Source organism: Mchenga conophoros, linkage group LG1 (assembly GCF_057382185.1).
Source record: "Mchenga conophoros isolate Kocher_MC1m ecotype Shallow Benthic linkage group LG1, M_conophoros_male_GT1.1, whole genome shotgun sequence".
In the NCBI taxonomy this organism is placed as follows: domain Eukaryota; kingdom Metazoa; phylum Chordata; class Actinopteri; order Cichliformes; family Cichlidae; genus Mchenga; species Mchenga conophoros.
In genome coordinates, this window is record NC_140526.1 from 20,762,504 (window position 1) to 20,789,863 (window position 27,360).

At 39.7% G+C, this 27,360-nt stretch overlaps 2 protein-coding genes across 3 annotated transcripts; one reads left to right on the forward strand and one right to left on the reverse strand.

Annotated features, from left to right (window-relative positions):
* Positions 1–601: 601 nt before the first annotated feature.
* On the reverse strand, positions 602–19,291 carry LOC146583309 (polycystin-1-like protein 2). The gene is made up of 41 exons (XM_085272640.1): positions 18,970–19,291; positions 18,230–18,388; positions 17,950–18,138; positions 16,730–16,840; positions 16,399–16,546; positions 16,094–16,323; positions 15,595–16,005; positions 15,368–15,495; positions 15,115–15,262; positions 14,497–14,695; positions 14,288–14,399; positions 14,066–14,207; positions 13,731–13,958; positions 12,711–12,853; positions 12,426–12,605; positions 12,175–12,312; positions 11,579–11,725; positions 11,364–11,488; positions 11,168–11,288; positions 10,644–10,772; positions 10,340–10,565; positions 9,263–9,453; positions 8,934–9,164; positions 8,661–8,762; positions 8,335–8,513; positions 8,103–8,249; positions 7,800–7,999; positions 6,562–6,785; positions 6,253–6,469; positions 5,706–6,172; positions 5,363–5,459; positions 5,100–5,240; positions 4,832–5,017; positions 4,221–4,551; positions 3,431–3,564; positions 3,210–3,337; positions 2,945–3,105; positions 1,623–1,833; positions 1,387–1,488; positions 1,169–1,300; positions 602–1,022 (listed from the first exon to the last, which is right to left on the reverse strand). Exons 1-41 carry the CDS (start codon positions 19,289–19,291, stop codon positions 855–857), a joined length of 7,485 nt encoding a protein of 2,494 aa, XP_085128766.1. The 3' UTR covers positions 602–854.
* Positions 19,292–20,182: 891 nt separating this feature from the next.
* bola3 (bolA family member 3) lies at positions 20,183–26,988 on the forward strand. 2 transcript variants are annotated; one of them, XR_014891777.1, is made up of 5 exons: positions 20,183–20,783; positions 20,902–21,025; positions 22,593–22,716; positions 25,610–25,698; positions 26,335–26,988. XR_014891777.1 is itself a non-coding variant. In XM_085269767.1 (4 exons), exons 1-4 carry the CDS (start codon positions 22,406–22,408, stop codon positions 26,398–26,400), a joined length of 348 nt encoding a protein of 115 aa, XP_085125893.1. In that variant the 5' UTR covers positions 22,122–22,405; the 3' UTR covers positions 26,401–26,988. The 2 variants fall into 2 exon arrangements, 1 of the variants encoding a protein (XP_085125893.1); XM_085269767.1 differs by lacking the exons at positions 20,183–20,783; positions 20,902–21,025 and adding an exon at positions 22,122–22,474.
* Positions 26,989–27,360: the final 372 nt, after the last annotated feature.

Consider the following 27,360-nt stretch of genomic DNA (forward strand, 5'->3'; position numbering starts at 1 on the left):
TCCCAGACTAGATGACAGGAGAGAAAGAAAATTTGACTTTTACATTAATGCACATTAGAGCAACAAAAGAATTTCAGTTGTCCGGTAATATGAACTGCATACTGGTATTTATGGTTCACTGATCTATGGATTTTTACCATATGCACTGTGTGGAAGAAGACATTATGTGGGTTTGAAGTGTCTTAAATTCCCTTTTTTGTAGCTTGAATGGATAAGACTTCACGCGATAACGTCTTTAAGAGGTCTTGAAGATGCTATGAGCAGTCTAAAGAACTTGCACATTAACTGGAATGTTCTGTGCTCTGCTCTCTTGTGTATGTTGTCTAAACTTGTGTTATATGAGATGCTCTTACAGGAATTGGTCATGGGGATATAATGCTAAGCACAACACAGTGCTCAGTATATTACTATTAACTACTGGGCATGGCTGCTGACTACTGGACAGTAATGACAGTATTGATTAGCCTTGCCAGGGTAATGCCAGTGCAAGTTTCCACTAATATCCATGAGTACCTATATGGAATAAATGCATATTGTCCACGATTTAGTCACATAAATACTAATTTATTTCCTTTATCACAACAAATTGCATTCTACGTACAATGCCTCATATGTGGATAAAATAAGGATCGCCTCAGTTTCTAGCATCTGCAGTGCATCAGCTTCTCGTACAATGGTTCCAGCTCTGCAGCAGCACAGAAAAATGCTAATACAGACACTTGGAAGGGTTAAAATATTGCGTTACAAAGCAACAACAACATGACAACTAAATCATGCTAATGAAGGCAAGCAGGAACTAAAGCAAAGCATTTGATGGGTATCACAATGTTAACCTTCTATCCCTGTCCCACTTATCATCCATCATGAATATTCCCAGAAGAAATAGTTGAGAGTGTGTTATTCGGCGCAGACGACGTGTCTGGCGTCCCGGTCAGGCCGTCTCCTTCTTTCTTACATTTGATTCCAAACAAACTGCAGATTTTCATTAGCATCAGGTCCACAATCTCATCCTCTTCTGACAGCTGCAAGAACAGTGAGCATTCAGTATAACTCAAGGATTATTAATTCATCTCAGGTCATTAAAAACAAAAACATGTTAACAATCAGGTCTCTACTGGAACTGAACAATAACACCAGCAGCATTTCAGACATGGTGTGGGTGAGTTACCTTGTGATGTATCTGCTCCTGAGTGAATGCCACCAGAATGACGGAGATGAAGAGGTTCAGCACCACAAAGGTCATAAACACGATGCAGGACCCGATGAGGAAAGCACCGAGCACTGGATTGTAATTTAGTACCTGTGGGACCAGAAGCAAGAACTATAGTGAAGGAGGATGAGCAGCAAAAGTGAGCTGTGGTTGAATTATGATTGTCTCATACTGACCTCTTCATAGTTAAAAATACCAAGCTGCAAGCTGACCATGGTCTGCACAGCATCAAGCAGAGTCCGATAGGAGTACAGCTTCCAGCCATACATCAGGTTAGACTGGAAAATAGAAAGTTCACCTCTGTGTCAGTGACCACCTTTAAATGACTTCTATTTCACAAAGTAAACATAAAACAGAGAGAGAAACATGGACTCCAGCAGCATGTTGATGTTAAGCGTGGGAAACTCCTCACAGCAATAGAGTAGGCCAGAAACATGATGGTCATGACCACCAGGAAGCCTGAAATATCAGTCCAAGCTCGCTGCAGTGTGGCTGTAATCATGTGCAGCTTGGGGTTCAGTCTCAGCAGGTGCCACAGTTTGACTGTAGCCAGCAGTACCAGAAAGGCAATCAGATATCCAAGCACTGCATCGGCCTTGGCTGTTTCATGGAAACTGACGAACCTGGACAGAGCAGAAACAGAAAGAAAATGACTTATTTTCTTTAAATTGTTTTATTTTTAAAGCCTTTATTGCTCACTGTAGAATACAAATAAATATTTTCACCATCACAATCATAAATCAAGATTTAAAATGTCATATAGCACAGTTACTCTTGATGTGGATTGCATGTATGTTTTCGTTTCCTTAAGGTGATCTTTCTCCATCTGCACACATTTTTATCTTATGTGCACCAGTTATTTTTGTTATGTCATCTTGTACACACAAGATTAAAAACTTACCAGTTAAAAATGAATTAAAGTGGACCTCTGATGCTCATTTCCAACTCCACATCAGTCCTGAACTCTATTTAGACAGCCTCACTTGATTCACAGTTAAAAATAATCCTCTCACACGTTAAGTCTTTGTTGTGGACACTCTTCGGCTGAGTAGTTATCCCTATTATATTTCTTTGAAGTCCGCTTGAAATCCATCACCCGGGGTGGATGTGTTGTTGGTGTAATGTAAATTCTCTATGGACGAGCCCACGTGGTCACAAAAAGCAGACAGACACACAAACATCCACACGGACCCTAGCGCTCGCTGTCTAATGATGAGGTTGTCCTCACCCTGATCTGAGCAGACCTGGGGGACAGATGGGGAAGATATATTCAAGGCTTTACACTAGACCTTTGTAAAGCCCTTCAATTCATCCACTGTCAAAAACAAACAATTTTAGCTCCCTTTCCCATCCCTATAAAGATAAAAAACTCTCTGAAACAGACCATTTAAACCTGAAGCCTGAGCTTTTGGCTCACAGGGATTACACACACACACACACACACACACACACACACACACACACACACACACACACACACACACACACACACACACACACAAATGATTTGTTTTAGCTAAAATTAGTGTTCCCAAACTACCAGTAGCACAGCATGATGTATGCACTCTCTGCCAAAGTGAATTCGTTTCATCAATGCATGGTCATGCTACTGGAGAGCCACTAAATTGTGACCTTGCATGCTGAGAAATAGAAAAAAACCTGATTTGTGCAGCTCCTGGTGGGCAGAGCAATACATAAGTGGTTCATAAACTCACAGCATTTCTTATTGCTTACTGCTCTTTGTTGTTCTGGTAATAGTTCATGTCTCTGTTCCCGAGTAAAGTCCTCTTGATGAAAACACACAGGGCGCTCCAGCTGAGAATGATGATCGCCAACTCGAGCAGGTTCCACTTATTCTTGAAATAAGTCCATTTCTGTTTCCTCATCAACTTTCCCTGTAAACACATAGGAAACAGAATCAGGTGAGCATATTTACTGTATAACTTCACTTGTAATAACTTATATTTATATTAGCAAAGAAAAGATAAAGCTTGTGCACCTGAACAAACATGTAATAGATGATGAAAAGAAAGTAGATGATTTCAGAAGCCACGACAAAGATGTGAAGGCCACCGGTCGACTGGTAAAGACGCACAGTCTGAAGTTCACTGCAGAACTGGAACGCTCCTGTTAGAAACACGGTATGACAGATTAGGTGGTTCTCATAACGGTTGAGGATTTGTGCAACTCACACAGAATATCTACATCTGGTCTACTTACCTGTTGCTGTGGTCTCCAGCATGAGTGTGACGATGCAGAAGAGGTTGACATTGGCATTGTACACAGTGAACTCAACAAAGATTGCTTGGGTGTACACGTCAAACCAGGTGTTCTCATAAAGGTACTGAAGGGTTCTACAGCAGCAACGATAAACGAAGTAATTTACAGATTTTGTACTTTAAAACGTGACTCAAGACTAACAGTTCTTTCCTACGAGGATAAAAAAGACAAATCAGAACCAGTCAGGGACACAAGATAGTTTTTTCTATCTGCAGAAATTTAGATTTGCCAGTATAAATGGGATCTTCTGACCAGCAAGGGCAAAGCATCTATCAGTGTTAAGAGATATGACACTGATTAAGTCAGCTCAGGAGGAGATGGTTGAAAACCTGCCTGCTGCTACATGCTGCAACTGTGAGCAGGCTAAAGTAGCCCAAAGTGTAGCATAGATGTGATTTATAAAGTGAATATTCATTGAGAAGAGTATCAGCTGAGCCATGTGGATGTGGATCTTTTTTTGAGAAGCAAATTACTTATTTGGTCATAATAGTCATATTTCTGGAGACCAATGCAATGGCTCCTGTCTACTCATCATACATTTAAGTTTACTTTGTCTTAATAAGAGTAATTAAACCTGCAACCCACAAGTTACAACTGCAATTATTATGTATGAAACAATATTTTAATTTTAATATTTTTATTTGATAAATGTTCTGAATTCTAAATATTTTCAGTTTACTCTTTATACCATTTAAGTGCAATAATGTCACCCGCAATTAAAATTAACTACCTGCTGGAGTTTTGGAAATCTGGCCCCAGATCCATCACAAACCCTCCTCCTCTGTAGAGCTTCACATTGCCCCAGATGGGGTAGGCCCTCAGTTTACGCTGAGACTTGTACTTCCACGGGTCGTGAATGTTCGTTGAAGCATTACGACCTACAGGTCGAGTCCAACCTGGGCCGTAGGAGCCCATGTCCTCCAGCTCCCATGAGTACGGAGTGTGACAGTCCGGGATAGACTCCTGCATGGATCGAGCTATGTGGCAAGAGTTTTTCTGCACCCTCACCTGGCGGAGACGAGCGTTGCCCACAAGCCTTGAGTTTCCATCAGTGATAAATCCTGGTACCAATTTCCAAATGACAAGAAGAAATTTTAATGAGTCTTTATGCTTTACTACATAAATATAGAGTTAGTTTCACATGGGTAATATTGTTAAATTCTCAGGAGTTGTTTAATATCTTGTATTTAATTGTTACATTTTTAAAATTGTTTTTAATTAAGATAAGCTTCAGCTATTTATTTAAAAAAAACTATCAAAACTAAACTAAAAGATTTTCAAATTTCATAAGGGATTCATGTAAAACATTCTGTGTGCCAATTAGCGTCACTGATATTTGACCTGGGTACTCTCCAAACAAGTTGCTCAGCAGAGTCGTGTTTGCCCAGTTGAACACATCTTGAATGCTCATTGTGTCTGAGATGCCTTTGCTGAAGCTCTTGCGAATGTGTTGAGTCAGAAAGTAGCCGTTGGGGTCCCTCTGACCGTATGCCACCAGGAGTAACATCCACATAAATCCCGTATAGACTGCAACAAAAACAGATCCCTTACATCAGTTTGTTAAAATGTTAGTTCCTGTTCTTGCTTTGAATCAAAGTGGTTTCCTCACCGACAATCTCCTGTATGAGTGCAAAGACTTTTTGCTCTTTAATCATGTTGTTCCGCATCTTCTCGATATCAGTGGGAGGTGGTGGTTTATAGAAACTGCAGGTGCTGTCTCTTCTTGCTGCCTGGACTGCATCCGGATTGTCTGGGGAAGGATTTTAGATTTTAGATGCATTGCATTTTTTGTTCTTCAACACAAAACAATGCAAAAGATGCAATGCAAAATTAAAAAAGAAAAAAAAAAACAAGGATACAAAATAAAACTACCTGGGCTTCTGAGACTTTCTTCTATGGCTGGTTCTCCGTATTCCTCCTGGTCAACTTTCTTCAGGACGAGGGCAAAGAAAGCAGCAAATCCAAGAACCTGCAGCAAAAGATAGAGAGATTGACCTACAGACTCTCCCATTTAAAAATGGCTTGTCTAGAGTGGATTGTCTTCAGAAAATGTAACAGTAATTGCAGTATACAGGTAAATCAGTGCAGTATTTCGCACAAAAACGGATTTGATATTGTTTAGTAATTTTCTAAAATTGAATAAAATGTCAGTTAAAAAAATCTTCTAAAGTGGGCTAAAATCTTCTGCTCCTACATATACTGTAATGTTTCTCACCTTTAAAGGCTGGGTGATAAAAAGACTCTCAAAAAAGGAGACCACCATGGAAATAAGCCAGCTTATAGAACGGTCTTTCCCGTAAGTCAGCCCATACATCATAGTGAAGTATCCTGACACACCACTGGTTGCGATCACCAGTATCCACCCGATAAACACAAACCACCACGGCAGCCCTCCTTGGCAGCATTTCTTCTTCCCACCAAGACTCTCCTCTGGCCCGGGGAAACAGCTGAGCTTGTCTCCATCCAGGATTGACATGGGTAGGTGGTATTCCAGAAGCCCCTTCATTCCATGAACTTGCTGCATGGCTCGGTTGTAGCTGTCTGGATTTGGAAACTGAGAAGGTCCCAACATACCAAGCTCCTTCTCGATAAGCTGCAGTTGCCTGTACAGGTACCGGCTCTTGTTGCTCTTCTTCTGGGCTAGATCTAAAGTTTTTTCAGAGCCCTCCCACACACTGGTTTCTGTCCAAGCAAACACACAAAGAAGGACATCAATTATATATAGAATTTAAAAGCATTTATAATATTATAGTGCAGTTTACCTTGCAGATTCACCGCACCCAAACTAAGGATCATAGCTTGATCTTTTTTAGAAGAATCAGTGTAGAAGTCTTCAGCGGCTTGGTTTTGCTGTCTGATGATGTCCTCCACCAGAGACAGCAGACTGTTGATGTCAGCCTGCTGACCGTGATGGAGCTCCAGATGTGGCAGTGGGCTCTTCATGGCCTTTGAGAGAGACTGAGCAATTCTTTTTATGTCCTAATCAAGAAACCACACCAAGCTCTTCAGACATGGAGAACAAAATATTTACTGGTACTACACTGAAGAGGTACAAATAACATAAACTTCACCTTCATCACGTTATCTGGTGTGATGTCCTTTATCTCTTTCTGTGGGGACGACGTCTGTGAGGGAGAAACTCGGACAGTCTTCCCCTGTTTTGCATCTGCTTTGGTGGTTTTCTCTCGAGGACGAGTGTTTCTGAAGATACTCACGATGAGCAGATTGATGGGGAACATGATGATTGAACTTTGAACGCCAATCATAACCTGTTGCCAGGTAAACTCGATGTGACCTGCCAAGTTAAAGTCTTACTTTGAATTGGGTTTTAAGGAACACTGATGAAAGATTAAATCTTTTTATGTTGGTCTTACTTACTCCTGCTACCAAATCTTTTGTAAAAAATCAATCAGATATTCTTCTTTTCGTTTGCACGTATGTAAAATTTGTAAATCTTGTCAGTTTTGACGATGCATAGACTTGAAGGTAAGGAAATGTGCAATTAAAGAAAAGCTTTTAATACTGAAAACTAAGTGTAAGTCCAAACAAACAAGTGAGCAAAGTAATCTGGGACCAAACCACAAAAAAAGCGAAGACGGGGCTACAAATATGCAACAGAGTTATAGACAAACAAGACACAGGTGAGGGCTGGATGTATGAGAAAGTTTTTAACAACAGGTAAAATCAGGGAGGAGCAGACCTGATCCATCCATAAAGGATTCCATTAAGCAGGAAGTCAGGGATGCAGAAGGAGCGAGCGCATAAACAAAGAAACGGGAATACAGACTGGGAAACAGACTAAAATCAAGCCATGAACTGAAATAAAATGTTAGAACAAACTGAAACACATCGTAACACTCAATTCTAAAACCTGAACTGGGAACAGGGCCCCCAAAACTGAACCAAACAAGAAACAAAACACTAGAATTCATGGAGAGTGTAATAAAATGAATGCAGGAATCCAAAACTCACATGAGCATCATGAGCATCAAACTTCACATCAACCATGAGATTTCTCTTCACATCAAAATCAAAATATTTGAACCTGTTGTGTTTATTGAATCTTGTAACAAATTATTTAACAAAAAGTATTTAAACATCAATTTGCATATATGAATTTTAATTTGCATAATTTGCTGCATGTGTCTGATTGTATTCATAAAGTTTTTAACAAAATAAAAAATTACACTTATGATGCAGAAGTATCAAAAACTCTTGGATTAAATATTAAACACTTTGCATTACAAAATTACTTACCTACTGTTGTTTTTCAGCTTTGTGAAAGCTTTGTGTACATTTTGTTACTTACCCAGGTCCATCGTCTGCTCAGAGGGGTCTGTGGGGATGCCCCAGAACATGATGCTGGTCAGCATGGTGCACAGCAGTAAGGAAAAACAGCAGGACACTCGCTGCACACGTGTGAAAGTGCTGCACGGAGGTCGACTAATGACAGAGAACCAGATGTGGCCGTCACGGAAATCCTTGGCTGTCTTCATGAAGAACAGATTACTAAAAAGTTTTTAAGAAAAGTGATTCAAGAAATTAAAGTCAAGAAAACAAACTCCAAAAACAGAGTGGATTCAAAATCCCTTGAATAAATGACAAGTCTCACCTAAATCTCTTTAGATCCACCTCCGTTGCTACTGGGAATACCTTGTCGAGAGTGCACTCTTCCATATCTACAGCCAGCCAGGAGTTACAGAGAAAGTGCCACTTTTGACCAGTCTCCAGATCCTGCACCATCACTTTGCTAACATACCTGCACATTGATTGAAGTATAGATCCTCAAAAATATTGATACAGCTCAAGCTTATCATTAGCCTTTTTCCCTTTGACCCACGTACCACGCAGGGTGATCTCCTGAGTTGTCGTGCCACAGTCTTATGCTCTGCAGCTCTCCAAGAGAAAAGTGTGTGGTCAGCAGAAACATGTCCCCCCCACCTCTCTCAAACACAGGCTTCTCCGAATCTGTCAGGTGGTGGGGCTCACTTTCTCCCTCTGTACCCAGCAGAGTTATGGTTACCTAAAATAAAAAAATAACTAAATGGTTAGTCGAGGCTTGGATGGTGAGAGCCATCAGAATACCGCAATCATACGTTGTTCAACAAAAACATCAGATGGGTTTTGCCTTTGCTGTGAGTCCATCCAAGTCTGCATCAACATCACTGACCTGAGAGGAAGTGGATGCCCCATGTCGGTGTCCTGTGTTAATACTCAGCAGGTAACGATACTGAGCCAAGGGGTCGTTGTCCTCAAGAACTGTTATCTTGACCTGGAAGTGGATGCAATGGGGCAACGTTTAGGATTTTTTTTTTTTTTTTTAAAACATGATGGTAAAATTTTAATTTCAAGACAAAATTAAAGTAAAATCAAGATGAAACATTGAAGGTTAGCATGAAATTCTTAAAAGCAAAAGGTGTAAACTGGTGAAGCTCTACTTTACCTTGACTGAATCTTGCATGTCTTTCCTGCGCGCCCATACCACCACCAATAGATAAGCACAAAAAATGGCTCCGACAAAACACACCACAACGGGGTTGTTTGTGAATGTAGCAAAAAGTTCAGCGGTGCGTGACACATCCACTAAGTTAGGCATGACAAAGAAGGAGCTGCCAAAGAAAGTCAAGTGGTTACAGAGACACTGAGTGACCAAAGGTGTGGTGAGTGGACCAACCTGTGAACAAAACAGGAAGCCAGGTGATCAAACCTCACACTCCACATTTTAAGGAAGTAATAATGCAATCAGTTTGGATGTGATTTTTTTCCACCTACCCTGCAGCCATCCTCACTCCAAAAAGACCCAGTTTCATTCCAGTATTTGCACTGGGCAGCGATGGAGATGACAGTGACACTGGCGTTGATGGATTTGATTCCTGGCTCTACAATGGGCTTTATAACAAGGTAGTGCACACCAACATCATCTGTTCTGTCTTTGGGACTCAGCACCCAAGTAAATTTTTCTTCTGTGTTATAACAGAGAGACAGAGATAATTTTAAGAAGACTCATTCTAACTTTAACCATAATTACTGCTTGCATAACCTTAATGCTTAATCCTTGTCTTCATGAGGTAGAGATGCCCTCATAATGTGGCTCTGGTTCCCACAATTTGAGAGCTATCTTCAACTTAATGCAGATTTACATCTACATTATACTATACAGTACATTATTCACCATGCATGACCACACAGGAATGGGATCTACTGTTATTTGTTATCTGCAAAGTATGAAAAGGATGTTTGTTCTGCAGTCACGTGAAAAAGAAAGCTACCACGCCCGGCAAGAGCTTGTAGAACCACCTTTAGCTGCAGTAACTTAAAAATAATCACTTTCTGCTAGGCTTCATTGATCTCTGATGTAATTTTGGCTCAGTCTTCTTTACAATGGTTCTTCATTTCATTTTTAGGCATTAGTTTATGCACAGCTCTTTTGAGGTCCCACCACAGCATTTCAATCAGGCTGAGGTTTGGTTTTAGGCGTTTGTGCTGATATCCTGCGTGTTTTAATCAAACATGGTGCTGCACTTTGGTCTCATCTCTTTAAACATTCTTCCAGAACTCTTGTGGTTTGTTCAGATGAAACTTTGTAGCCCTAAGCTGTGCTGTCATGTTCTTTCTGAGAGAAGAGGTTTTCTCCTGGAAACCCCTCCAAAACAAGCTAAAAAGGCTCATTCAGTCTTTTTCTAATTGTGCTGTCCTAAACTTTAACATGGCAGTACGCAAAAGAAGTGTTTGTGTTATCATGATACTTAGGGATGTCGGTTATTTTAAGAAAAAGAAGCCCAGATAAAAAAGGAATTTACATTAATTATATGCAACCCTAATATTCTTTTCTAAAAACAAAATACTGACCTTCTCTCGCGCTCTCTATAGGGATCTTTGTCTTGGCTACATAATCCTTATCACTTGGATAATCTTTATATCCCAGGAAGAGCATGAAGGAAATGTCTTCAGAAGGCTCAGTTTTCAGCACCAGTGTTACATCCGGAGAGGGAACATCAATTATTAATGTGCTGAAATTGGCGAGGTCCAGGACTGTGCTGTTCTCCTGTCCACTGTCAAGCCGGGGTAGGAGAATCTGAAACTCCAGAAAAGACATCATGCCCCAAATGCTTCTTAACTAAAGTAAATAAAAGTATCTCTTATACAATAGTACCTCTATCTCTTCAGGTAAGTTCTCAACAAGAATGACATTGCCATTCACTCTGGTGAGGGAAACGGATCCCACAGTTCCTGTGATGTTCTCCTCCTTCCAAGAATATGGATTCTTCTCAAAACTCATCATCTAGAAAGTAGGTAATACAATAAATAGAGGCTCAGATGATTTTGGTGAAGCCTTTTTTTTCCATCTACAAAACTTTGCTTTTGCTTTCTGAAAACACCTTTTCCTTCTCGCTTTTATTTCTATGATTTTACTTGTTTGTAATTCTTTTAAATGGTTCCAACATCTTGTAGTTTACAAAGCCAGAAAAGAGAGATAACCCTACAAATAAGGTGGTCTGTTTGTATCTCTTATTGCTGGAGCTAAAATGATACGTTCATCAAATCTAAACTGTGGACTTTCAGCTATAGGAAAAAACAAATGCTGACTAAAAAAGAAAACTAGAACAGAAAACAGAGAAAAATCTCAAAAATATACTGATGATGATGTCCACTTCCCTCCAGCGTGCAAACACTTACTCTGACGTCCACTGGCTCATCTGGAGAGACAATATGAGGAGGAAGAACAGGGAAGGAAAAACTCGAGGAGCTGTTTTTCTGAGCATTTATATCCAGCATTTGCATGCTTTCTGGAGAAATCCTGGAGAAGACGGTGTTATAATTATCTTCAGGAATTCTTGAGCACATGTCCAAGTCAGAGCCTGTTATGTCTTACCTGTTCACATACACACTGATTTGACCAGAGTCAATGATGGCAGGCTCTCCGTTCAGCTCTTTGTTATTCAGCAGAGCACTCTGGACATTATTTATCCCAGTCAGAAGAAACTCTGAGACTTTTTTCTAAGGAGAACATACAACATCTTGTTTGGTAAAGACCGCAGTGGACGTAGGAATGACATCCAGCATGATATGTCATAATTTTGTTCTCACATTTGATGAAACATTCAAAATATTACTGGCTGCTTCAACTATGGGTGCAGCTGCTTGCACCAGTTCTACATCATCTGTGCTCTGCTGATTGATGCTGATACTGTTGAGGGAGGAGCTGAGGTCTACCAACAGAGAACCCGCTTCTTCCTGGAGAGAGGAAATGCAGCAGCAGAAACCACAAAAGGGTCAGTGTTGACTTGCCTTAAGCCTACAAAAAAGGCTGATGATTACACTAAACCTGTAGTTTAAATGGGTATTTAAACTACCCAAATTAAGTATTTAAACTTAATTTGTTGTTGTTTTTTAGCTTGGTGTTGCTGCAAAATATATTCATTGCACAGTTAAATTCAACAGTTGTTCTCAAGAGTCCTACTCAAGAAGTTGACTGACATGATTGAATACTGGTTTCACTTAATCCTGCTGTGTTTTACACATCTGTGCCAACGTCACATTTTTAGTCTTTAATCAGCTTTGACTGATTAAAGACTTCAGACTGATCCTTAAATAAATAATGCAAACAGACAGCAGGTATTGTTACAGCCTTATCAAAGCAGGTGGTCTGCACTGCACTTTATTGCCTATCTAATGTATTATACTTGAGCAGCAGGACTGAGCTCCTCTGAGCGGTGCGTGAGCCCAGCCACAGCTCTGGCGGTCACTTGCACTTCCTGAGTCGTGTTGCTGGGGCAGTCCTGCAGAACTGTACTCATTCTGGTCAGCATTTGCTCTCTCAGCTGAAAGAGAAGGAAACGATGATTATCATGTTCTCCACTCGCAAGTTGTGGGCCTCGTAAACATCACAGCAGTGTTATCCGGTCCAGTTATAACATTAACTGCATTCTGTTACCTTTGACCGCTCGTCCCTCTGATGTTGGCCACTCACTGTATTCAGCATATCGGAAACAGAAGCAAATATTTGTCCAAGCGCCTCACCGGTGAGCAGACCTTGCTCCTCTAACTGACTCACAGAGTCCTCCACTGCAGACTGGAGAGTGCTAACGGAGGCACTGGAGTCACCTTTCCGTACCTTAAGGTAGAAACACAATAACTGAGGTTATTTAATTAATCATTAGCATTTCTCTAATCTTCCTTTTTGTATTTGAGAAAATGTAATAATTGACTGATGACCAACCTGAGTGATGACAGTTGAAGTTGCTGTTTTTCGCTCATTTTTCACAGTCACCACAACAGACAAACTGTACTTGTTGTTGGCATCGCCGAGAGGCAAGAAGACTGACCTCACCTCATTTGAAGTACTGCATCGTAGATGTGTGCCTAAAGGACAAAAGAAGCAGTTTAGCACGGTTGCACTTGATTCTCAATTACGTACCTACACATTGGTTGATAAAGTATCAAAATGAAAACTAATTTACTTTCTCCGGGGAGTCAACCACCAACTTTTCGAACCACTCCTGTCAAGTATGTGTAGTGGAGAGTAGTGTGAGGACCTGAACGCAGACTGTGGACCATTTATTGTAGGCTGTTGGCAGGTTTATAGCTTATGTTTGGGATTTGTACTAAGAAAACTGAAAACTGTAAACCTAAAGCTAATAACACGCACTAAGTAAGTTTCAAGACAAAGATCATAGACACAGACTTGAGACAGGAAAGAGGAATGGCTCTAAAGGAATGAGGAACTAAGAACAAACTGAATACGCAAAGAGGAAAACACAAGAAAACCATAAACATTAAGCAACCCTGGAATTAAAGAGACTCTTAAATAAATACTAGAAAGTTCAAACTGAGAAATGCTGGGTCAGCTGACCCAGACCACGACGACTCCACCTACTGAGATTTTTTATTTTAAAGCGCTACGATCTAACAAAAAAACATTTCTCAACTGAGCTGTACAATTTGTTTGAACTGATAAAGCAGCAGCTGATGCTGGCACGTGGCCCGAAAATACCACAAAAGCTTTATTTATATTCTGCTCATGAGTTAGTGGCCCCATAGTGTAGTGGTTTACATATTCACTTGGCAAACAAAAGGTCACTAGTTCCAGATATAAAACTGCCAAATCAAACATGTGGTTGCTGTCTGCTGTGGTGACCTCTTGTGGCAAGGGCTAAAAAGCTAAATAAAACTATCAAAACAGAAAAGCTGTGAGATTGCTTTCATCAATAACACTAATTACACTCCACCACACTCTCACCTGTGTTGGTCTTGAAGCAATAGAGACAGCCTGTAGAGCAGAAAGAAGTTGTTTTGCAGGTAATGCCAAAAGCATCGAGCACAGTTCCTGACGGTGGGGAGATGCTACACGAGGGCACTGAGGGATCCATCAGTGCATCAGTTGTGACTACTGAGTTTGTAGGTGGTTCAGTTGGCTCGGGGTCTGGTATCGGAAGTGTGTACTTGACAAACCCCGGCTCCTTCTTGTCTGTTTAAAAAAAAAAAATTAATCAGGTATAATTTGTTTTCTAGACTTTGATCAAAAATGTATTTTAAAAGACACATTCTGTGTCTATCTATGACATGAAAACACACCATAAGCAATTACAGTGATGTTCTGCTGCATGCCCCTTGAGACTTTTAGATATTGGCTGTGAACGGTATATTCAATGTTGCCATCGTGCTTCTCCGTAAGGGGCCGTCTTCCCACTTTGGAGTAGCATCTACCGAGGCTACCCTGAGGAGAACTCATTAGTTATTTCTTGTTTGTCACACCGGTCTATTTAGCCACATTTCCTGTTGTTGTTTCAGACTTACTGTCAAAGGTTTAAGGTCCTCAATATACCAAACTACATGCGGGCAAGTCGTCAAACAGCTCAGTCTTAGCTTTGCCTGGTCATTCACATTTATTGAAGCACAATTATCACAGCTGCAAGAATTAAGAACATAAAGTAACTGGTTGTAGTTCCTGATGCATTTTTGCAATCCTGTACAAATACCATTGTTTCTAATTAAACCCATTTTACCTGATGGTGACATCTGTGAGTTCTTTTGAAGGAACAACAGAGACACATTTAGAAGCTGTTCCAAGTTCAGCCCATTTCCTAAACCAAGTCCTTCTCTTTACTCTTAAAATGTATCTGAACATTTCAAATGGATCTGGGAGGCATTCTCGTTCAATCACATGAGTTTCATCCATTGTTTTGTTTTTGCATTTGCAATCTCCTGTGTGGGAAAAAAAAAGCAGAAACAGTCTCAATATAAGACCACAATAATAATGATGTCATAATAATGCTGTGGTATAGCAAGATGAAGCATAAAACATTTTGTATAAGCAATGCAGTGCAGCATCAGCTCTGTTTGCTAAAACTGCAATCTGACACTATTTTCCGTGCAAATTTTCTTGACTTAGGGCATAATGCACTCTTCTAGGTGTTTCTTGTCTTGTAATGATCACAGATTACAGTTGCAGTTTGATTGTACTGTTGTGTGATTACGTATTTTCCCGATACATCCAAAACAAATTTCACGATGATGCAGTGGCAGAGCTTGTGGGGTTTCAACAAGGATCTGAATGACCAGGTTTCCCTCGACCCATGCATCATATCACAATTTAGTGATCAGTGAATTAGTGTTGTACTTACTGCATTCCCATTCATATGCCAGTTCTTTGCTAGGCAGTGATTCAGTTCCAGTTACTGTCAGTGTAACCCTCTGAGTGTAGTCAACCAAAGTGTCAGGAGTAGCAATTATTTTCAAGTCAGCAGAGTCACTGTCACTCACATTATCTGCCTGGAGATGAAAACAGAGTCATTGTGCTGCAGTCATTTCTGCAACAGGCTACATATTTTGCACAAGTTCCCAGATTATTTCTGTTTAAAATGATATTTTACATACTGTATGTTCATTGGTGCTCGGTGAAAAGTCAGAGTAATTCTGGCAAGCCTCAAGAATCTTGTCTAAGTCCACATCGACATCAGAGGATGAAAGACCATTGGTGGCTCTTACGTTCACTTGCAAAGATCCTTTACCAAAAGAGATCATGTTTAACCAAATCGGGCACAAATCCTATATAACTGGTACTTGTTTTGTCTTAACAGGAGCATGACTCAAGCTTTAAGTACCTTTAAGTGGGCTGGAGAATGTGTAAGTTTGCAAGCCATCAGCGAGCATGTCTCTGCTCTCCGACAGAGTGTCCTCAGCTCCAGTGAGTGTGAAGAGCAGCTCCACGGGGGCTCCTCGCTCCAGTGAAATGTTAATGATGAGATCAGCAGAGTCGGGACATACGTCTTCCTCCGCAATCACAGAGGCCTGCAGGCCTTCAACGGGATGCAGCAGACACAGCTCTAGATGAGCAGACACCGTGCGGGTTGTGACCCTGTTAGATGCAGCTAAGGTGAAGTTGTGGCAACCATGACCGAGCTTCTCCACCATGCTTGCATTCAGGGTAATATTGTGTGGCATTTTTCCGCTGCCCACTGATTGATTTGCGACTAAATGGGCTTCATGATGAATTGTGTAGGAAACATTTGTACCTAGTTACAGAAAATAAGAACAGAATGATCTTCTATTTTTGAGAAATGGACGTATCGTCGCACCCCTTGTGCTGCCAAACTGACTCACCTGCCTCCACTGCAAGTTGGATTTGAACTGGAACATTGAAGAGGGCATTGCATTTAGTGCCACCTGTTGACATATTCTGGCCATTACACATGATCACACTGAAGTCTCCAACTGGCTCCTGAATCGTTATAGACTTCTGAGCTGCGATATTCCAGTCACTGGTAGTGCACTCCACTCCAACCAGGAAGACACCAGGATGTGTGAATTTGTGTATAATTGTGCTCTCCATCCTGTGAAAAAGCAGCATATAAATAAAGTACTAAGATCCATCTAACATATTTGGTCAACTGCAAATCTTTGCTCACTCTTCTGGGCTGTACGGATCAATAGTGTGGCCATCCCCAGCATTCACTGTGCATGTTAAGTTTCCCTGGAATGGATGAAGGAGCCACTTCACGGTGATGGTGACATTATCGAAGACAGCTGCAAGTTTACTCATCAGCAGCTGAAGCCCTAGGAGGAAATCACACCACTGAATTAGACTTGTGGAAACATACAGTCAAAGATCTTTGCACATAACATCATAAGCACTATGGAATCTGTTTTGATCAGCTGGTCTTTATGAATTTAGGTTGAGTTTAGGCTGATGGGTTTAGTGCAAAAAGTGTATATAAAACAAGAAATCGTGCATCTGACCATTTTTGCAGCGATACTCTGCAGACAGGTAACTTCCCAGCGCCGGACATGGTTCACCAAAAGTGCTCAGATCTACTCCAGCCTGGCAAGCCTGCAGTCCGTGGCAGTGAGCTGCAATAACACATACAGCAAGCCGAGCAAACGGCAATAAAACACACTTTATTTATTAGGGTTTGCACATTAATGATAAGACTTTACAGGCAACGCAGAAAAAGTCACACAAAAAGCAAATAAAAACAATAAATGCTAAAATTGAGTTAGCTAGATAAACGAGTGAGATATAAATATTTATTATTTTAAATAAATGTGTCACGAAATTGGCATTCTTCACCAAGATAAATGGCTATTATCACTTGATCTCTTCAAAGTCAGTCCAGGAAATGCACTCAGTCTCTGATCCCATGAGTGTGGTTGGGACATGTCTCATCCTTCCACTTTATAAGCATTAAACTTCTAGCTATTTGTGTAGCAAATGCAACCTATATGTTGGAAGGCATATTATTTCAACCAAATATTTCAAATACTGGAGTTATTGGAGACTGATCAAGATTTTAAAGGCCTCCCTTCAGAATTTAAGGAGACGGGGAAGGTCCCAAAAAGTATGAATAAGTGTTCCAATCAGATTTCTTGCATCTACCATACATGGGATTTAAATCTAAATAAATCTTGCCCAGGTTGTTTTTGGTAAGGATGTTTAAAAAGAATGCTGCTATTTAATGTTCATACTATCAAATTTCAACATCCTCCTTCTGTATCTACAAGCTTCTGGTGAGACTGCATAAAAGCTTTTTAAAGAGGGAGAAGCTTACTAACCCCTCCAGCATAACTAATACTGCTATGAATATGGATGTAGATTCACTCTACCCATCTTTCACCTCCAACAGGGAGGGATTACACGAATTTAGTTTCTGGCAGTATAACCCCTTTGTCTGCAGTCACAGAGCAATGATGGCTTTTATGTTTTACACGAATCGAGAAACAAAAACATAATAGTATTGATTTTACTAAGTTTTTTCTTGGCTTTTGGATGATGTTGCTTTAATAAAGACAAACACTGCACGCATCAGCAGAATTTACCATTCTAAAATGTAACGAGGTAAATAACTGGTTAAGTAAATGACGAGTAGCCCAACCTATTGTAAACATGTTTTTCTGTTTCTGTATCATAGCTGCCATCAAAAGCTGGATCAAGTCAATTAAAAAGATGTGACCCATAATACCTGTTACATAATCTGTTACATCCATCCAGCTGCACTCTTCCTGGGAAGACGTGGGCGAGGGTGTAAGTTGGGATCGGCAGTAGTGGATTGTTTTACGACCGTAAAAACTGTCATCAATCTCTATAACTTGACCAGAACCACACTGCAGTGTAGCGTTTTGGCCATCACATGCAATTGATCTCCCAGAATCTGCAGGGAGAAAAAACGGAAGAAAATTTACATAAGAAAAAGAAGCAGCATAATTGTATTGTCATATATGAAGTTTTTTAAGGGCGCGTACCAAATTGGCAAATGAAGTTAAATTCCTGGCTGCAGTTTTCTGTAGCTTCCCACTGAAAGCCTGAGTGTCTCAGGACATGCGCGCAGGCTGCTTGATCATCTGGCAAGTTAACCCAGTTACTGTAACTTACATCTGAGCTGTCCAACCAAGCGAGAACACCTGAAAAAGCACAACAATTACTTTTGATAATCAAGCGAAATGCGGTGGAAATGTTATTACTGCATGCCCATTTGTTTTCTTTCTGACAGTAAAGAACAGACGGGGTGAATAAATGGTAAAGTCTTGTCCTCTGTGAAGGGAAACAAACACACCACTGTAAATCAGGCCTTGTGACAGCCACCCTATTGAATAGTTCAAAAGAGTGACAATTATCTCCCATTACACCTGTTGGCTGAGATATCCAACTGGGCTCCTTTCACTGCGAATGTCAGTAAACAAACACATCACAGTTATTTACAATGCACACACAAGCTGCCCAGTGAGATAGCAGTAGAGGTTATAATGCCTTCATTTCTGAAATTTATGGTGCACTTTGTAATATAATCATTGATCACTTATACCTCTTTTCTGTCAATAAGTGCACCAGAATACTTAATATTTATAGTGTGTTTCAAAGAAGTTCTTGTCTATTTTAAAGAAGCAATAATTTTACTAACTTTCTGCAAAACCTTTTTTCTAACTGTTTATGTTAGCACTGAAATGCATACAGTCATAAGAAGTCATTCAGTGCCTCCTCTCACCCTCAGTGGCAGCAGAGTCAAGCGTGAGGTTGGGAGCAGCAGGTGCCACTCCGAGCCACCAGTTCCTGTCAGGCTTCAGGTGCTTCTGAAGGAACTGCTGCGTCTCATCGTTCAGGATAAAGGCCAAGTGTCCTCCGCCTCGCTCACACCATTCCTCAGCACCTCGAAAGGATCGCTGCAGATCCACAAACTCGTAGCACGAGCCATCGAAACCTTCCTGATATTCTGGGCAGGATTGAGCTTCAGTATCGTCCTTGGCGTGACAACTCCAGCAGAGGAAGAAAACCACCAAAGTGAGCGTAGCTGAAGCGGTTCTGTCCATCTCTGAAGCTGAACAGTCTTCAGACTCTCTGGTAGCATCTTGTTTTTAAAGAGTAATGACGTCAGTAGCTCTGACAGGGATGGCTTTCTTGATGGGTGCAGAGCTTTGTATGTGGCCATAATCCTTGGAGTCAAACAAAGCCTGCCTGTGCAGTGAAAAGGGTTAAAAGCTCACTGTCAACAGCCAGATTGCTCCTCTGTCTCCATTACTGCAGAGCTTCACAACCTGCACAGTGAGATAAGCCTCACAGTCATACCTGATGTAACCCCCGTCACTGTGAGCTTGATCTTGTTCAGACTTGTTCACGTTAAAACACACCTTTAAGGATAATCAAAAAAAATTATCGGAGCAATTCTACACTAATGAATTCCCCTGCACAGAAAGCTCTGTATTCTTGAGAGCTGAGATTTTAATTTGTTACGAATCACACTGACAATGACTTCCATCTCTTCAAGGGCAAACAGTCATAGCAAAACAGTAAGTTTGCTTTTTCTACCTGCTGTGACATGTCAAAATGTATTTTGTGGAAAATACCTGGAATTATTCACTTAATGAATAATTAAAGCAATAATTACTTTTTAGTGTGTGCAACCATGTACATAGGTAACATGTGAAGGGACCTCGAGGAAACAGTTAAAATGTCGATAGATAGATAGATAGATAGATAGATAGATAGATAGATAGATAGATAGATAGATAGATAGATAGATAGATAGATAGATAGATAGATAGATAGATAGATAGATAGATAGATAGATAGATAGATAGATAGATAGATAGATAGATAGATAGATAGATAGATAGATAGATAGATAGGGGTGTCAAACTCCAGTCCATGAAGGCCAGCATCCTGCTTGTTTTTGAGATGTGTGTGCTTTGCCAATAAAAAGCTACAAGGGCAGGTTAGTTGGAAGACAAGCAGGACAGCGGCCCTTGAGGCCTGGAGTTTGACACATGTGGATTACAGTGTTAAATTGCTGTGTTACAGAAAATAATCATGATTGTTAAAGAATAAAAATAGAAATAGTGACTTTAAAAACACATACAACCAATAATATGTATAATTTTATTTATAAGAATGATAAAATAAAATAATAAAATGTAAGACTGAAAAGAGAACTGTACTAAATGGTACGTATGACCTTCATAGCAATCAGTATTAATACATAACATATAATCTATTAAAAAATGACATGTATGAATCTTGTATTCATTCAAAATATTAATTTTATATTCATACCATGGCAATATTAGAAATAGCAACAACTAGGGCGCTCAAATGTGTTAAAAAACCCAAAGTGATTTGTGACCCGGATGTGTGACGTCATATTTGAGGGACCGCGCTGTCTGAGGACATGACAGTTAAGTAACCGGTGTGTGTTTCACAAACTCCCCCTGATCAAGCTGTGCCTCCGTTTTCACAATGTTTGCCTGTAGTCGCAGTTTGAACAGCGCTGTGGTGTCTGCACTCCGTCTTCTGCGCAGTAATCAGGTTAAAACACCTTTAGCAGTACCAGCAGTGCATTTCAGAGGGTCAAGCTTTAGCTTAATGCTAGCCGCCAGTTTGCAGAAACTGTCTGCTGAACTTAAACTCATCTCCTCCTCCTCAGACTGCCGTCACTGGACAGCTGGAAAGACCTCTGTCCACGCAAACCGACGGGGAGGTCCGCATCGCAAAGATACTGAAGGAGAAGTTCCCTTCAGCCTCGTCACTCAAAGTTGTGGATATATCAGGTAAACACTTAAATCCGCGGAAATGATCCTGATCCGCCTAAGACGGGAGCACGGCTTAACACGTGGGAAATGACAAGGCTGGAAATGAAGCTACACAAAACTTTTGGTTCATACACAGTGGGGGCAGTGTCAGACCTTGAGTAAATTTTTAAGGATTCATCTACTGTGCAGCTGCCACATGAGGAATTACTGACAGGCAGTGACGGTGCTAAAAACAAAGACATCACCCAGATTGACAGGATTACATGTTTTTCCTCTCTTTGCTTATTAGCAACACCCTTATTTCCTTTTATTGTAAGGAACCGATCTGCTCCTTTTAACTCTGGTTGGTGGTATTTGATTTGTTAATTTTGTGTAAACTTTTCTGTTATTTGCACATACACTGTGGATAAATACTTTCCCCTGGTTTATATCATGTGATACCCATTATCACTGATTTGAAGCTTTTTGAGTCAGCTAACTCAAAAGACCCTCAGAGGGATGCATTCCGATGCAGGATTAAAGGATTTGTGAGCTTAACGTTTTCAATCTTAAATATGCTATTTTTAAATAGCATATTTAAAAATATGCAATCCTGCATTCCGATGCAGGATTAAAGGATTTGTGAGCTTAACGTTTTCAATCTTAAATATGCTATTTAAAAAAAAAAAAAAAAAAAATTATATATATATATATATATATATATATATATATATATATATATATATATATATATATATATATAGATAGATAGATAGATAGATAGATAGATAGATAGATAGATAGATAGATAGGGGTGTCAAACTCCAGTCCATGAAGGCCAGCATCCTGCTTGTTTTTGAGATGTGTGTGCTTTGCCAATAAAAAGCTACAAGGGCAGGTTAGTTGGAAGACAAGCAGGACAGCGGCCCTTGAGGCCTGGAGTTTGACACATGTGGATTACAGTGTTAAATTGCTGTGTTACAGAAAATAATCATGATTGTTAAAGAATAAAAATAGAAATAGTGACTTTAAAAACACATACAACCAATAATATGTATAATTTTATTTATAAGAATGATAAAATAAAATAATAAAATGTAAGACTGAAAAGAGAACTGTACTAAATGGTACGTATGACCTTCATAGCAATCAGTATTAATACATAACATATAATCTATTAAAAAATGACATGTATGAATCTTGTATTCATTCAAAATATTAATTTTATATTCATACCATGGCAATATTAGAAATAGCAACAACTAGGGCGCTCAAATGTGTTAAAAAACCCAAAGTGATTTGTGACCCGGATGTGTGACGTCATATTTGAGGGACCGCGCTGTCTGAGGACATGACAGTTAAGTAACCGGTGTGTGTTTCACAAACTCCCCCTGATCAAGCTGTGCCTCCGTTTTCACAATGTTTGCCTGTAGTCGCAGTTTGAACAGCGCTGTGGTGTCTGCACTCCGTCTTCTGCGCAGTAATCAGGTTAAAACACCTTTAGCAGTACCAGCAGTGCATTTCAGAGGGTCAAGCTTTAGCTTAATGCTAGCCGCCAGTTTGCAGAAACTGTCTGCTGAACTTAAACTCATCTCCTCCTCCTCAGACTGCCGTCACTGGACAGCTGGAAAGACCTCTGTCCACGCAAACCGACGGGGAGGTCCGCATCGCAAAGATACTGAAGGAGAAGTTCCCTTCAGCCTCGTCACTCAAAGTTGTGGATATATCAGGTAAACACTTAAATCCGCGGAAATGATCCTGATCCGCCTAAGACGGGAGCACGGCTTAACACGTGGGAAATGACAAGGCTGGAAATGAAGCTACACAAAACTTTTGGTTCATACACAGTGGGGGCAGTGTCAGACCTTGAGTAAATTTTTAAGGATTCATCTACTGTGCAGCTGCCACATGAGGAATTACTGACAGGCAGTGACGGTGCTAAAAACAAAGACATCACCCAGATTGACAGGATTACATGTTTTTCCTCTCTTTGCTTATTAGCAACACCCTTATTTCCTTTTATTGTAAGGAACCGATCTGCTCCTTTTAACTCTGGTTGGTGGTATTTGATTTGTTAATTTTGTGTAAACTTTTCTGTTATTTGCACATACACTGTGGATAAATACTTTCCCCTGGTTTATATCATGTGATACCCATTATCACTGATTTGAAGCTTTTTGAGTCAGCTAACTCAAAAGACCCTCAGAGGGATGCATTCCGATGCAGGATTAAAGGATTTGTGAGCTTAACGTTTTCAATCTTAAATATGCTATTTTTAAATAGCATATTTAAAAATATGCAATCCTGCATTCCGATGCAGGATTAAAGGATTTGTGAGCTTAACGTTTTCAATCTTAAATATGCTATTTAAAAAAAAAAAAAAAAAATATATATATATATATATATATATATATATATATATATATATATATATATATATATATATATATATATATATATAGATAGATAGATAGATAGATAGATAGATAGATAGATAGATAGAGCTGGGCGATAGAACGATAACGATATGTATCGCGATATAACTTTTACTCGATAGAGAAATTAAGCTATCGCGATAGACCTCGCCGCTCTTGTCATCTTAATAAAAAAAAAAAAAGTCAGCCAAATTCAGTAGCGCAGAGCCGAACCAATCACAGCCGCAGCGTCACGTCGTGTGACTTGTTCGGTACAGCACAAGTGCCAAGCCGCACGTGTGTTTGTTTGGGAAGCAGCCAGCTGGTAATGGAGCCAGCGCGTAATGGAGGAAATGAGTGTGCCAACTAGAAAAATCAACCGAGCGTGACCGAAGAGAAAACAGATGATGGTTCCAACGCCGGAGAGATTGTCGAACGGAAGAGCCATAGAAGTTCCGTAGTGTGAAGGTATTTCGGCTATTTCAAGTCTGACAAAAAACAGAGTAGCGTGCACTGTAAATTGTGCCGAAAACAAGTCTGGAAATACAATAAACTGGTGCATGCGTCACACTGCGCCACGTTATTGTTTCGGTGAAATGAATTTCTACAATACTGTTACTGTTAATTCTACTCTCTGCAGTGTTTAAATGCTTACACATACACACAGTTACTGTCCCTCCACACATACGACTCGGTTCTGCTTCTATTCCCCAGCTTTGTTTACTTTTTCCCACCGAGGCTTCTAGACTTCTGATTGGCCAACATTTCTGCACGGTTAGGAATCTAGCGCCACCTGCTGCTTTGGCATGTTCATAGCAGCGTTTTCCTTCATTTCTGCCTTTATGTGTGGACGGGATTCTTTTTTAAAACGAAAACGGAAAATCTCCGTTTTCAAAAATACCCGTGCACGTGTGGACGTAGCCTCAGTCTCTGACTGGAAGCGCTAATTCGTCATTCGGCTTTTGTCAGACTAAAGTAACTGTTAAAACTGTTTGAAAAGCTCAGCTATACAACAAGGAGAGATTGAGAATTTCCTTTTAGTTCTCAGTTTATTTGATATTGACAAAAGTTAGTCAGTTTTGTCTGTTCTTCTGTAAAACAAACTAAGATTTATTTTTAGAATTAATATTTTGTTTCTAAGTGGAATTGACAATTTAGTCTGTTTTGTTTGTTCTATTTTGAAACTTAAACGCTTTAGCGGCTGCCTTTTGTGTAGTTTGCAATATTTGCCTTTATTTATCTGAAAAAGTCTCATGTTCCTTAAGTACATCTACCCTGTTGAACTTATTATGAGAAATAAATATTTAAATCAAAACAAGCTGCTGATTATTTCACATTTTACTTGTGAGCAACGGCACATTTAAATCTTACAAATATAGTTATTTGGCTTATATCGTGATAGATATCGTTATCGCCTGAAATGAAAAAAACATATCGTGATATGAAAAAATCTCATATTGCCCAGCTCTAATATATATATATATATATATATATATATATATATATATATATTTATTTATGGTTATTGTTTTTGCCTGGTCGTACTCTGCTGCTAAGTCTGTTTTAAATTGATGAATGGCAAATAACATCCAACAGATTAGAGTATTTGTAGCCCATTTAATACCAAGAACAATCAGTCAGTAAAATTAACTTCACCTTCATCTGGTCACCCACTTATTAATACCCTCTGCGAGACGATGTCAGACTTGATTACATTGATTATCCTTTGATGTGTGTATCACTTTTGAACTACACACAGAGCACATGGAGTTATAAAATCAATATATCAAGTCAAAATTCACAAAAATAATTGGTTTTCTGTGGTATTATTCTCAACTTCTTTGTAGCAATAATGTGGCCCTTTTCTGATACCTTGTTTTTTATTGTTGTTTTGTTTATCAACCACTCGAAAAGGCTTAAAGACTCAAATGATGCAGCAGACACCACTTTTTAGATGTCTTGGAGTAAAAAGCCCAGGTTAAGTCTTTAACTGCCTTCATGATACCCACCCACTTCATATGGTTTTAGGTTTGCAGAATCAGCTAATGCAAAGAAATCCCAACTATGTTGAATTTGCCTGGTAGGACATGTAGGTCTTCCCTGAAGCCGTGCATTTGAACTGAGGAAAACTCTGAAAGCCAAGGAAGCAAACAAACAAGCAAAGCAAGTCATAAGATTCTCTGTTTCTGTGTTTCTGTTCTGTTATTAGGTGGCTGTGGGGCCATGTATGAGATCCACATAGAATCCAGTGAGTTTAAAGGAAAAAGGACTGTTCAGCAACACCAGTTAGTCAATCAGGTAAACCCCTAGAAACCTTGTCTAAACTGATGTATTAAATCTAAAATTGTTGATGTTTTATTTAGTCTGTGTTGAACCTTGTATGTGCTTGTTATTTGTTTTTTTTAAAGATGACATGAAACGCTACACATATAAAGGATAATTTACATCATGGAGCCCTGCTCTCAAAAACTGACATAGATGTAACTCTGTCTGTGAAGCTGGATTAAATATGTTTAGCACCATCTTCTGTTAGTATGGAACGTGATGTCACTGGGTTGCAGCTAATAGTCTTACATTAGTTTATGTTTGCTAACCAGTGACAGAATCATGATCAGGTTTGTGCTGCCCCTGGGTATAACAATGAGTTTTATGTTAAGAAACCAAGGATATACTGTCCACTTTTACCGTCTTGTCTCTAGCAGTATTTGGCTCTCATTACTTGGCTAGCGGCACTGAAATGGGAAAATCCATCTGTTAGCTGCAGTGTCTGGGTTTGTATAGCACTCCATGAGGTAAATTAACCTCCATAGATCTAGTGTTTCATGTCCTCTTTTAAGTCTGTCGTCTTGGCTTCAATTAACAAAAACTTGTAGTTTATATTTGCAATAGTTGATATTTTAATCACAAGTATTGCGTATGTCTTGTCCTCCACAGGCACTCAAAGATGAGATTCAAAACATGCATGGATTACGAATATTCACTGATGTCCCACAACATTAGAAAAAGTCCTATTTCTGGCCCACAAACCTTTCCTTTGTTCACCCTCTCTAGTATGAATGCACAACTGGGAGGAAAAAAAGCTGTTATGTACTAAACTAATCCTGTGACATAGATGTTAATGTACCAGTGGCAGAAACGCACAGGACCTTATCTGTAGCAGTTAAACACTGACAGTGTGAAACATGCATGATTGCTAAGTGAGTTATCATGTACTCTAAGATAATATATTGAACCAATGAAAGCTGTGATACGCACAAAATGGCCTGCTAAATTGTTAGCAAAGTGTCAAGTCATGTAGGCTCTTCCCATTGTGGGGTCTCCTGAGGGCTGATGGTGATGCTGGTGTAATAATGGGCAGTCTCGTAATGGTGGAGAATAGCTACAGACTCTATTTTTAACTGGGGAGGGATCTGTTTATGGAGCATTAGTTTGCAATGTCATTAACTCTGACCACAGTCTGTGTTACCATCTAGCTTAAGATGATTAATTTCAAAATTGGTTACTGGCATTGGATTGTACTTTGCTCCTGTGTTTATGCTACCTATTCCTTTCTAATGTACCTTGCAATAAAAGGAAGCTACTTTTGTTGACTGTTTTCTTTTTGTTGCTTAAATTTAAAAAAAAAATCCATTTATATAAAAAAGGAAATGCGCTCACTATTACTGCCTGTCAAATTAATCTAATATTAATCACGCTGAGGATTAAAAGTGAAAATATGAAGTTTTTCATAACATCTTTGCTGCTGTTGAATGTTGAAAAATGATGGCAGAAAGCAAGTGGAAGCCTTAAACAATAGGCTTAAATCATTTCAGCTGAACCAGTGTATAGCTGAGTGATGGAAGTTCATCGCTCTGATCTGTAGTTCTACAAATCTGTTTGAAAATCTTTCCGCTCCTTTTTGGAGTTTCCTGTTATTTAAGCAGGCTGCCGCAGTTAGCTACGTTAGCAGCTAGCATGTTC

Coding starts and splice junctions, on each gene's coding strand:
- LOC146583309 (XM_085272640.1), bottom strand. CDS start 19,291: ATGGACAGAACCGCTTCAGCTACGCTCACTTTGGTGGTTTTCTTCCTC. Junction 15,263..15,367: donor CGAGCACCAATGAACATACA/GTATGTAAAATA, acceptor TTTCATCTCCAG/GCAGATAATGTGAGTGACAG. Junction 6,173..6,252: donor GGGTGCGGTGAATCTGCAAG/GTAAACTGCACT, acceptor TTGCTTGGACAG/AAACCAGTGTGTGGGAGGGC.
- bola3 (XM_085269767.1), top strand. CDS start 22,406: ATGTTTGCCTGTAGTCGCAGTTTGAACAGCGCTGTGGTGTCTGCACTC. Junction 22,475..22,592: donor GTCTTCTGCGCAGTAATCAG/GTTAAAACACCT, acceptor CCTCCTCCTCAG/ACTGCCGTCACTGGACAGCT. Junction 25,699..26,334: donor AACACCAGTTAGTCAATCAG/GTAAACCCCTAG, acceptor TGTCCTCCACAG/GCACTCAAAGATGAGATTCA.